Source organism: Hemicordylus capensis, chromosome 2 (genome assembly GCF_027244095.1).
Source record: "Hemicordylus capensis ecotype Gifberg chromosome 2, rHemCap1.1.pri, whole genome shotgun sequence".
NCBI lineage: Eukaryota > Metazoa > Chordata > Lepidosauria > Squamata > Cordylidae > Hemicordylus > Hemicordylus capensis.
The window spans coordinates 406,483,468-406,496,158 of record NC_069658.1 but is presented as its reverse complement, the minus strand read 5'-3'; the positions used below and the strand labels follow the sequence as shown (position 1 = coordinate 406,496,158).

General features: G+C 45.3%; 1 protein-coding gene across 5 annotated transcripts in view; it reads right to left on the bottom strand.

Annotated features, from left to right (window-relative positions):
• Nucleotides 1–5,667: 5,667 nt before the first annotated feature.
• The window catches only part of SLC39A11 (solute carrier family 39 member 11), a 498,275-nt gene continuing 491,251 nt past the window's right edge, over nucleotides 5,668–12,691 (bottom strand). For all 5 annotated transcript variants that reach the window (XM_053296433.1, XM_053296437.1, XM_053296434.1 and 2 more), the window contains 2 exons: nucleotides 8,700–8,858; nucleotides 5,668–7,509 (listed from right to left, as the gene is read on the bottom strand). In XM_053296433.1, coding sequence (XP_053152408.1) covers nucleotides 7,431–7,509; nucleotides 8,700–8,858 — 238 coding nt within the window. In that variant the 3' untranslated portion in view covers nucleotides 5,668–7,430. The remainder of the gene's footprint in view (nucleotides 7,510–8,699; nucleotides 8,859–12,691) is intronic.

The window sequence follows — 12,691 nt, the reverse complement described above, 5'->3', positions numbered from 1 at the left end:
GCTCAAGCACAAAGCGAACAAATGAGGTGCATGGCAGGCAGCATGGGATGCTGAGTCCGATGGTAGGGGGCACACGGGGGAACAAACAGCAAGGGTGGTAAATGATGGCACGAAGTGAGATGCCACATTTGAAGGGGGTTCTTATTTTTAAAAATACCCTGAGGACTGACTAAGGAGTGGCAGGTCCTCCTTGAGGAATTTCTGATGACCTTAGGAGTTCTTGTTCCAAATAAGGCATGAATATTGGGTTCTGATTAGATTATGTCAGGGGAGAGAGATATTGGGGTCATGGTGGACAGCTCATTGAAACTGTCAACCCAGTTGTGAAAAAGGCTAATGCCATACTAGGAATTGTTAGGAAGGGGATTGATGATAAAACTGCTAATATTATAATGCCTTCGTACAAGTCTATGGTGCGGCCACATCTGGAGTCCTGGGTACAGCTTTGGTCATCGTATATTGAGAAGGATATTGTAGAGCTGGGAAAAGATGCAGAAGAGGGCAACCAAGATGATCAGGGGCCTGGAGCACCTTCCTTATGAGGCTAGGCTACAGCATCTGGGAATCCTTACCTTGGAAAAGAGGCAACTAAGGGGAGACATGATCGAGGTGTATACAATTATGCACAGAGTGGAGAGGGTGGACAGAGAGAAATCTCTCTCTCTCTCTCTCTCTCTCTCTCTCTCACACACACACACCACTAGAACCAGGGGTCATCCCACGAAACTGAAAGCCAGGAAATTTAGGACCGACAAGAGGAAGTACTTTTCCACATAGTGCATACAGGTAATTAATCTATGGAATTTTTTTGCCATGGGATGTGGTGATGGCCACCAGCTTGGGTGGCTTTAAAAGACAAATTTAGACAAATTTATGGAGGACAGGTCTATCAATGGCTACTAGTCTGGTGGCTGTGGACCACCTCCAGCCTCAGAGGCACGATGCCTCTCAATACCAATTGCAGGGGAGTAATAGCAAGAGAGAGGGCATGCCTTCACCTCTTGCCTCTGGGCTTCTCAGGGGAATCTGGTGGGCTACTACAGGAAACAGGATGCTGGATAGATAGGCTTTGGGCCTGATCCAGCAGGGCTGTTATTATGTTCACTGGACCTGAATCGGGAATCTCAAGTTCTGCACTGAGACCAGGTCTGGTGAGCAACCACAACCTCCATGTGTTCATGCCTCAGAGCAATCTCAGGTGAAAAAAGGAATAGGCATGTGTAGCATTAGCCTCGGCAACCAGTAGGAGTCTCTGAAATGATGAAACTTGGTATTGAGGAGTCATACTTCGGCCTTTGTCTGGTCAACAGAGCTAGGCATTCCACTTCTTACACTTCAGACTCCAGCCTTCAAGTTCTCTAGTTCTCACCTCTTGCCTGTGGGCTCCCCAGAGGCATCTGGTGGGCCACTGTGTGAAACAGGATGCTGGACTAGATAGGCCTTGGGCCTGATCCAGCAGGGTTGTTCTTATGTATGCTCCTTTAGACAAAGAAAGAGTCACAAAAGAGATTGATTAGGGCAATCACCTGAATAGAGGACGGGGGCGGGGGGGGGACATCATGCTGTCTGGCATTACTTCACTCTTTTGATAAGGGCTGAGAGGAATCGAGGTCTCTCTGCATATGCTCAGATGCATTTCTTTCAGTCCATTGCAGTCCTGTGCAAATTGACCTGGAAGGCACTGTAATAAAATGCCTTGCCAGAATGACCCTTTTGTCTGGAATGCAGCCAACATTTCTCTTCCAAGTAGACTAAGTAAAGAAAATTGCTAAGTTTGAGAGGTACACTGAAGAAACCCAAAATGGCATGGTGAGAATGGTTGTTACAGCATAGGCCAAATTTGCACAATAACTGCCCTCTTATTTTGACATGTAGGGAACATTTGCACATATTGGGCATTGGCCCAACTGGGCCATTGGGTACACAGAGTCCTCATCTACATCTCTTGTCCAATGTAAGATTTGTACATAATCTCACTTCAGGCAGGCCAACGCTCCTCCAGTGCATGTAGGCACTACACAATTTGGACTGCATGTGTAGTGAGCTGTACAAACAAAGCCCTGATTATTAGTCAGATATCTATTTTAGCAATTGTTTTAGTCACTTTAGCTTACTTTGCATTAAAAACTTAAGTATGTAGTACACTGCTCTGGGCTCCTTGGAGGAAGAGCAGGATATAAAATGCAAAAACAAACAAACAAACAAATAAATGTTTTGTGTGACCCAGACAGAAGAGAGACAAGCTAGGAAATCCAACAATATTGATTTAATTTATATATTACTTTTAAACATAAAGTTCACAAAGTGGTTTGCGTAGGAGATATGAAGGGGGAAAACTGGTTTCCGATCCCACAAGATCTATCTAAAATGAAAAACAACAACAAGGGAGACACCAGGAAGCAACAATTGAAAAATGCACAATGCTGGAATTGATAGGGACAGTTGCGCTTTCCCTTCTCTGTAGAAGGGATGCTCAGTTAGCAGGAGTGAGCATTAGTTGCCTAGAAATGTTTCTTAGTTTAACCTGGTAAAAATATTTCCAGTTCTTTTTCCTGTGATGATCCCCTTTATCTGACAATGAACCTAGGCAACATAGTTCAAAATATTACACTTACTTACTTTTAAACTCCTCAAATGGTTCATAAAAGAGATTATCTGTACTTCTTCCTTGTCCCTTGTTCTGTCAAACACACAATGATTTCAATGATTCACTGAAACACTACAATGGAATAAGTATATTTTTGCAGTGGTTCAGGAGGGATGATGAAAGTAGAGACAAATATTGTAAGGTGTGGTGAGATCAACATCCAGAAAGTATCACTCAATGTATTTCAAGCCCACAGAATCCTTATCAGAAACCTGAACATTAAAAAAACAACAACACCCCAAACCCTGTCTTATTCAGCGGGTATGAAACACAGTTATTCTACATTGTTCAACTATTTCATGGTTATTGGCATGGGTCCAATCATCATAACCTTAAGACATATTGTTTGAATATATTCCCAGCAACTCATTCCCTGCTAGGGCTGGTGCCCTGAAAAAAGCAAGAAGTTGGTCTATAAACAGCTTACCTTGCATATAAGCAATGCCAGACCCAGATAGAGGAGCCAGGGCAGAATAGACAACTTTTTAAGGCCAGATGGGACCTGAATGGCTCTTTCTGTGATTTGATCTCTGCTAGGTTGGAAACTGTGATACCACCCTATGGCCACCTGCAGTGATGGTGATGCTGCGGTTCCTTTGGCTTGCAAGTTCCCATTAGGGTACATGGAGTAAGGACCCAAGTGCCCCCAGCAAACCCTTCAGTTTGAGATCCGCAGCACCATAACATTTGTTGCACTACAAACTGCAGCCTTACACAGAAAAAGCATCACAATTAGATTATACATCCTCAAGATTCAAAAATATGTTCCATGGCACCAGATCTCAAAGAGGTCACATTTCACTGGAGGCAAGATCATTGTGGCTATCCCTTCAGCCTGTTTTTATTTATTTTTGTATTTATTGTTGAATTTATATACTGCCTTTCATTAAAAACAACCCCAAGGCGGTTTACAAAAGTTAAAAACATACAATAAAAATGACAATTAAAATATTAAGCTAAAAATATAAAACAAACCTAATTTAAAAACTATAAAATAAAAGCATAAAAACACATAGAAGCAGCAGTAGAAACAGTCATGTAAAAGCCTGGGTAAAAAGCCAAGATTTAAGAAGCTTTCTAAAAACTGTGATGGTGTCCGAGGAGTGAATGGCCACTGGGAGAGCATTCCAAAGTCTGGGGGCAGCAACAGAGAAGGCCCTGTCCCAAGTGCATGACAGTCAAGCCTCCTTCATTGTAGGCACCTGGAGCAGAGACCCCTCAGATGACCTTGTCAAGTGGGCAGCAACCCTTGGGAGCAGGAGGTCCCTCAGATACCCCGGGCCCAAACCGTTAACGGCTTTAAAGGTCAAAACCAGCACCTTGAATTGGACCCGGAAACGAACAGGCAGCCAGTGCAGCTCTTTCAGGATGGGTGTGATGTGCTCCCACCAGACAGCTCCAGATAAAACCCTAGCTGCCACGTTTTGCACTAGCTGCAGTTTCCGGATATTCTTCAAGGGCAGCCCCACGTAAAGTGCATTACAGTAATCCAGCCATGACGTGACTAAGGCATGGGTAACCGTGGCCAGATCTGCCTTCTTGAGAAAGAGACACAGCTGGAGCACTAGCTGAAGCTGTGCAAAGGCACCTCTGGCCACCGCCCCCACCTGAGCTTCCAAAAGCAGAGCCGGGTCCAGTAGTACTCCCAAGCTGCATACTTGCTCCTTCAAGGGGACTGCAACCCCATCCAGAACTGGTAAAATCTCCTCATCCCGATTGGCTCTCCTACTGACCAACAGTACCTCCATCTTGTCCGGATTAAATTTCAGTTTATTAGCCCACATCCAACCCATCACGGCCTCCAGCCCCCGATTCAGGACATCCACTGCCTCCCTAGGATCAGATGACAAGGAGAGATAGAGCTGAGTGTCATCCGCATATTGCTGACAACTCAGTCCAAGTCTCCGGATGACCTCTCCCAGCGGTTTCATGTAGATGTTAAACAGCATGGGGGACAAGACCAAACCCTGCAGGACCTCACAGGCCAGTGGCCACAGAGCCGAGCAGAACCACCTTCTGGACCCTACCCTCAAGAAAGGACCGGAACCACTGAAACACGGTATCTCCGATTCCCATACTTGAGAGGCGGCCCAGAAGGATACCATGGTTGATGGTATCGAAAGCCGCTGAGAGGTCCAGCAGAACCAATAAGGACGCACTCCCCCGTCTAGTTCCCAGCATAGGTCATCCACTAGAGCGACCAAGGCAGTCTCAGTCCCATACCTGAGGCGGAAGCCAGATTGAAAAGGGTCCAGATAATCCGTATCATCCAAGACCCTCTGCAGCTGGGACACCACCACACGCTCTATCACCTTGACCCAAAAGGGTAGGTTAGAGACCAGTCTATATTTGTCCAGGTTGGAGGGATCAAGGGAGGGCTTTTTTAGTAGTGGTCTTACTACCACCTCCTTGAGGCACGGTGGCATCCTGCCCTTCCTTAATAAGGCATTAATAGTCACCTCCAACCATCTACCTGTACCCTCCCTGGCAGCTTTTATTAGCCATGAAGGGTAAGGGTCAAGAGCACACGATGTCGCCCGCACACTGCCCAGGATCTTGTGCACATCCTCAGGTCGCACCAACTGTTGTGGAAGGTGCACCAATTAATATAAGCAGAGATATGGAGGGAGAGACCACACCAGCTGTTTCCCAGGGCCAGGAGGGTTCATTCATCAAGGTCACTTCTAGCGATGGGAAGGCTGGTGCCATTGCATTCAGACTGAGTCATGTCAACAATGATGTCAACTGACATAGATTGCTTTGGCCAGGCTGCACTGACCACATTGGACACTGGCCCATTATTATTATTGCTGTTAAGTCAGCAGGTATCAACCACTCCCAGGTGCATGAAGGACCTGATGAAGCAAACCCACCTTAGTGTGGGCTTGGATCCTAATGATTACCGACAAGGCGGTCAAGGGTTGTGTAGGCCAGAGAGGACAAGTTAAAAAAACAAAGTGGGAGGAAGGTGGCTGAGCAAGGGAAAGCAAAAGGCCAGAAATAATGACTCAAACACAAACTCTGAATCTCTTCTTTTATTCAGACAAATCACAGTTAAAAAGTCAGATCAACTGGTAAACACCATTCTGCACTGGCCTGTGCACATAAAGATAAATTCCCTCACCGAAGAAATAGTCTTGTGGCTTTCACTTGGTTTAGTTCATCTCACCAGCACCTACTGGTTGATTGTAACTCTATGGCCCTTGCTTGGGGAGGCCTTGCTTGCGTCAGCACGTGGCTCCAGGAGTCTAGAATATGGGGATTGTGAGGAAGCCAAAGAGCCTCCGCAATGTGAGTTTAGAGGGGCAAGCCCTGGTGGACCAAATGTGTCCATAAATGGCTTACCCATGGACAAGGCACTAGATCTCAACTGCTCTCTTTTGAAGAAGTCTGTAGCAACATATAGGAAGTCCAGCTCCAGTGGTACAGATTACAATCCTTGATGTTTAAACTGTAGCATCAATGCTGCAGACATAAAACGAGAAGGTCTGAACTACAAGAAGTATGTTATGTACTGATCCAAGTACTCTTACTGGACCTGCCAAGATGTCTGTTAATTCAGCTGTCTTTCCAATATAGAGCACAGTGGGGTGCTTTTTTGCTCTGGGCCTCAACACTTATAGCCGAATTGCTAGATCAATATGGAAAGTTTGAAAATTCACTGCCCTTCCCTTGTATTCATCAAAAGAAAAGAGCAATTGCCTGTCGAATGCTTTTTTGGTTTTGTTTTAATTCACTTATATTTAAAGCCCCGCTCCCCCAACGCTTGGAAAATGCAGATGGGAGGAAAAACATGTAGGCAGTGCTGCCATCGGCTGCTTGCGTTGACAGTGGCTGGGGGGGAGGGCAGCACATGGACTGTCACAAGGCTCAGTTCTGCCTTCAAGGAGTCACTAACTCATACTGGGAATGGCATATGAGCAAGTCAGCAGTGCCAAGAGCATAAATGAGCAATTTCTACAGGCTTCTATTTGCCCCTAGAAAAACAAAATGGCATATGCCTAAACTGGGAGGGTGATCTTTTTAGCCAGATTAGTTATATTAGGCATCAAGTAGGCCCACAGTTACAGCATTTCAGAAGCCTGCACACTTGACAGAAGTGCATTATTCACTTAACATTTGTCACAAACACCCTGCCATTAAAAAAAAAAGATATTCCTTTCCATTTCAAGTAAACCTCCATTACAATACGCATATATAAAAGCTCACACACTCTCATCTTTAAGCATGGTTCCTAAGATCCCATTTATGTCACCGATTAAAACTGATGCTATCCATTCCAACAATTGTTGCAGCTGAATATTCCCAGACCCGCAAGTATGCATTGTGCACATCTGTCTGATGGTCAACTGAAGACTTTAAGATTTTAAGCTCTTTATCGTTGCCCCTTTCAATTATACCATACCACAAGCTCTGCGTACACACAGCAAAGACATTAACAGTAGACAAGGCCTGATCTTTACAGATAGGAAAACCTGCTTCAAATACGGGAGGAATGAAACGTGCCCTGGCACTTCATTGATATGTTCCATACTAACATCCCTGATGAAGAAGAAATAATTGAGTGGCAAGAGGGGAAACACTAGAGTCTTTCTGCATTTTTTAATCAATAGAGTGCTATGGCAATTTTGTTTAAGTCCATATAATTAAAGGCAATCAACACCAACCCAGATCAGTACAATTATGTAAAACACAAAAGCTCCAGTTTGAATATATCTGCTGTGCATTTTGTTCATGTTACTATATTCTGCAGGTCAAAAATGGGGAAGGACAGCATCTCCTATTACCCAAGTCCAACATCCAGAGACATCATGACCACAAATCCTAAAATGGAGGTCCAGGAAGCCAGCTTCCCATTGCCACTGCAAAGAAAAGAGAAGGAGGGAGGCGTGAAGGCCTATACTTCAAAATGTCGATACTTTCAAAGATGACTGATATGAGAAAGCTTTTTCTTGCGACTTGGGCCAAGGAAAGAGCCTTCCTAAAACTGCCCTTCTCCCAACCAGAGAAGCCTCCAGGTCATCTTTTCCCCAGTAAAAGAAAGAAAAGATTGTCCAGTGCATCACACCACAGAAAGTCAACTTGTGGGTGTTTTGTTGCCACTGTTAAATTGATGGCATTAAGAGAATCAAGTAGTAGATATTATATGCCACTCAGGCTGCATATATGCAAGTGTGACCATTCCTCCACTGGAGGAATTACCTTTTGCAATAATGCAGCAGCAATTTTGCTGCATTGTGTTAACCTTGCTGCTGCTACAGTAAAAGTGACAAACTATGATTTCCTGTTAAAATGCTTTGATTCTATTTCAGCGTGAATTTTCCACACTGCAGACTGGGAGTTCTGACACAATTGGGCTGAATACTGCTAGATGCAATGTCTTGTTGCCATGTAGAAACACTGTGATATTAGGTTTGTGGGTAACGAATAATGGGGCCACAATATCCAGAATCACCAATTTCTTCATAGCAATGTAAATTGAAAACATTGACCAAGTTTGAAAAAATTGACCAAATGAGACCGTATGCTTGCTAATGTGTCAGTTGACCCATCCAAAACATCTTAATGCGCAAGGGCTGAGCTAGACAAGGTGATTCTCCGATGAGTAAGGCCTCCCTCCCTCCGTGTGTGTGTCTGTGTGTCTGTGTGTGTGTGTGTGTGTGTGTGTGTGTGTGTGTGTGAGAGAGAGAGAGAGAGAGAGAGAGTATTTAGCACCCATCTGCCCCCTTTTCTCTTAAACCTATACTCCTAGATCTCAATTTGTATAATTGGTACTACATTGGAACAAATGGGTTTACTGCCATCACTTCTACTGTCCTAGGAACCAAAAGCAGACAGAGCAAAAATAGAAGACTTTATTTCCATTTTTTGTTGAGCGAAAACTTTTAAAAATCTTTCCTTCCCCACCCAAAGATTCAATCAAAACTATCAAAGATTCGATCCTAGAAACATTCGTCTCCTTGGATCCATTTGGAACAGATTTCCCCTTCCTAGAGTTTTGCTGCTATTAGAGTGTGAAAGAAATAGATGGAAAGCAGCTGAAGTCACTCACCTGATCTGTGCTTCTGGGATGATATCATCTACCACGACATACACCATTGCCCCAGCAGCGAAAGCCAAGGCGTAGGGGAGGAGTGGCTCTGCTAACACCATGGCAACAGCCCCAAAAATGCCAGCTAATGGCTCCACCATCCCGCTCAATTGTCCATACCTGTAAAACAACCAGACCCAAATGTCACTGGAGACCCTCGAGGAAGACTCACGATAATCTTCCTTTTATGGACTAGAGTTTGTTTCCCCCCTTGCTCCTTCAAGCTGCCACAGTTTGGTGAGCACAAAGTCAACACAAACCAGCTCTTCCCCTCTTCCCCGCCAACTCCCCCTCTAGGGTGAGAACAATAGGGATGTTTATCAGTCCTTGCAAAGCAAACCTAAGCTTCTTGGAGTCCTTCATGAGCAGACACATTAGAAGACAATTCCCTCCTTTAATCTGGAAGGTGATAAAAGGCTGCAGACAAAGAGGAGAACATCTGGCTATAAACAGGCAGGCTCTCTATATTTGCTCTCCTTCCCTCCTCAGTGGGGTAGATGTTTTCTCCCTCCAGAGGGACACTGTGTCTTTATGAGAGTCTTCAAGAAGATAAAAGGTACTTTGGCATCTCTTTCTCCCTCCCTCCCTCCCACCACACACACACCATTCACACATTATGTTTGACACTCATATGAGTGTACAGTGTACACAGGTACAGATCTGTACATAGGTACAGTAACTCACATGTTATGCTGAACCTGTGTACAGAAGTATACATCCTATCTGCACCATACATATGAAGGGCCTGGACCTAGGTTCACTTTTAAAATGTACACAGGTTCAGTCATTCACACAAACATGTGTTTGAGTATACAGATATCTGTATACCTGCACAGCATAATGTCTGAATCGGGCTACTGTGTAGAGCTAACTTTTGTGCCATGAAAGGCATGATCTACATCTTTGGTTGCTTACCTGTAACTGGGATTCTTCTGGTGGTCATCTGTCCATTCACACAGATGGGCTTCAGCTGGAGAGTAAAGGCCTAACCGGGAGTTTGCAAACTCCCTCTTTCTCTCTTCTGACTGGTAGGTCCTCCCCTCTAATACCTATGAGGTCACATGGCACACCCTTACCTCTTCTGTTAAGGAGGCCACCGCTATGAGACATGCTGTGCTGCAGGGAGGATGTGCGGGTGTGTGACTCGACAGATGACTACCAGAAGGACCTCAGTTACAGGTAAGCAACCACAATTATTCTGTGTGGTCTCTGTCCGCATTGCAAGCTTTTATCATGGGAGGCTGGGCAGCAGAGACACTCACAGGTAAAGTCAGGCAACTGAATCAGGAGTTAGGAGAAGATGGACTGCAAAACTGTATGTCCGAAAGCAGCATCTCTCTTGGCTCAAACATCCAGAGTGTAATGTTTAATGAAGGAGGTTGTAGAAGCCCGTGTGGCAACTCGGCAAATAGTGTCCAAGGACAGACCGCTGTCAAAGGCTGTAGAGTAGGGGTGTGCAATTCGGATTTTCGGGTGATTCGGCTCGGACCCGAGCCGAATCACCCCCGTTCTGTTTTGTGCCCGAATCTGGGTCACCCGAATCACCCTTGATTCGGTTCGGATTCGGATTTAATCCGAATCCGAATCCGAATCGATTCGGGGGGGTAAAAAGGGGCCCAGGGGCAAAATTTTGGGATGGGGTGGTAGTGCCCAATGGGTAGAGTCTACCACCCCAATTTCAGGGGGATTGGGCAAAGTCCTGATTTTTTGTGAATTTTTAAAGTTTTAGTGACTTTGGGGCAGTTCGGGGGCATAGCATGGGATTTGGGCAAAAGGAGTGGGGTGGGGTGGTAGCGCCTAATGAGTGCAGGCTACCACCCCAATTTCAGGGGGATTGGGCAAAGGGCTGATTTTTGGTAAATTTCTGAAAATTTCATGTCTTTGGGGCAGATTGGGGCATATTGGGGCAGAAAGTGGGGGCTGGGGCAGAATAGTGGGGTGGGGTGGTAGTGCCTAATGGGTGCAGGCTACCACCCCAATTTCAGGGGGTTTGGACAAAGGGGTGATTTTTTGAGAATTTTTGAAGTTTTGGTGACTTTGGGGCAGTTTGGGGGCAGAAAGTGGATCTGCCCCAAAAGAGTGGGGTGGGGTGGTAGTGCCTAATGGGTGGAGGCTACCACACCAATTTCAGGGGGATTGGGCAGAGGGCTGATTTTTTGAGAATTTTTGAAGTTTGGGTGTCTTTGGGGCAGATTGGGGGCAGAAAGTGGATCTGCCCCAAAGGAGTGGGGTGGGCTGGTAGATAGTGCCTGATGGCTGGAGGCTACCACCCATCCCCAATTTAAGAGTGATTGGGCAGAGGGGTGAATTATGGTGAATTTATTTGTATGAGGTTTGTCTTCATAAGGTGAAGTGTGCTAAAGTGATTACTTCCTCATATTATTCATAGTAAAGGAAAGTGTGAAAAAGTGAAAGTGGGGTCATGAGAGTTGTTTAATTGAAAAAAATCTCATTTGCTATGATAGAATGAGAATTCACACCTCAGAAAAAACTTCTGAGGTGTGAATTCTCATTCTATCATAGCAAATGAGATTTTTTTCAATTAAACAACTCTCATGACCCCACTTTCACTTTTTCACTTTCCTTTACTATGAATAATATGAGGAAGTAATCAATTTAGCACACTTCACCTTATGAAGACAAACCTCATAAAAATAAATTCACCAAAATTCACCCCCTGCCCAATCACTCTTAAATTGGGGATGGGTGGTAGCCTCCACCCATTAGACACTATCTAGCAGCCCACCCCACTCCTTTGGGGCAGATCCACTTTCTGCCCCCAATCTGCCCCAAAGACACCCAAACTTCAAAAATTCTCAAAAAATCAGCCCTCTGCCCAATCCCCCTGAAATTGGTGTGGTAGCCTCCACCCATTAGGCACTACCACCCCACCCCACTCTTTTGGGGCAGATCCACTTTCTGCCCCCAAACTGCCCCAAAGTCACCAAAACTTCAAAAATTCTCAAAAAATCACCCCTTTGTCCAAACCCCCTGAAATTGGTGTGGTAGCCTGCACCCATTAGGCACTACCACCCCACCCCACTATTCTGCCCCAGCCCCCACTTTCTGCCCCAATATGCCCCAATCTGCCCCAAAGACATGAAATTTTCAGAAATTTACCAAAAATCAGCCCTTTGCCCAATCCCCCTGAAATTGGGGTGGTAGCCTGCACTCATTAGGCGCTACCACCCCACCCCACTCCTTTTGCCCAAATCCCATGCTATGACCCCGAACTGCCCCAAAGTCACTAAAACTTTAAAAAATCGCCAAAAATCAACCATGAACCGAATCACCCGAATTTTTTTTGCCCGAAATTCGGGTGATTCGGCTCGTGTCCGAAAAAATTCGGGGGACATCGGGGGTGATTCGGTTCGGCCCCGAATCACCCGAAATTGTTCGTTTCGGGCACAGATCGTTCTGTGCCCGAAATTTTTTGCACATCCCTACTGTAGAGGTAGCCAGTGCATGGGAAGAATGTGCTTTGATCGACGAGCGGGGTGTAACTCCTCTCAACTGGTATGCCAGCTTAATGGTGTGGACGAATCAGTTTGAGATAGATTGAGAGGAGGCTTGATGCTCCTTGTGTGGTTCTCCGAAGGTGATGAAGAGGGAAGACAAGATTCTGAAGGACAAGGTCCTGTGCATATAAAAGGCCAAAGCCTTGCAGAAATCGAGGGTATGCCAGCATCAATCCTTGTTGGTAGAGAGAGCACGAAATAAAAATGGCAAGGTTATCAGCTGTGACCTATGAAAAGAGGAGACAAGCTTCGGGAGGGAGGAAAAAATACCCGGACAAAGTATAACCTTCTCTGGATGGAAGTTCAAGAAAAGGACAGTCAAGGGTGAATAACTCTCCTACCCTCTGTGCAGAAGTGACCCCTATAAGGAAAACCATCTTAAAGGTTAATAAGCGGATTTCACAAATAGTCATAGGTGCAAAAGCTTTCCTCATC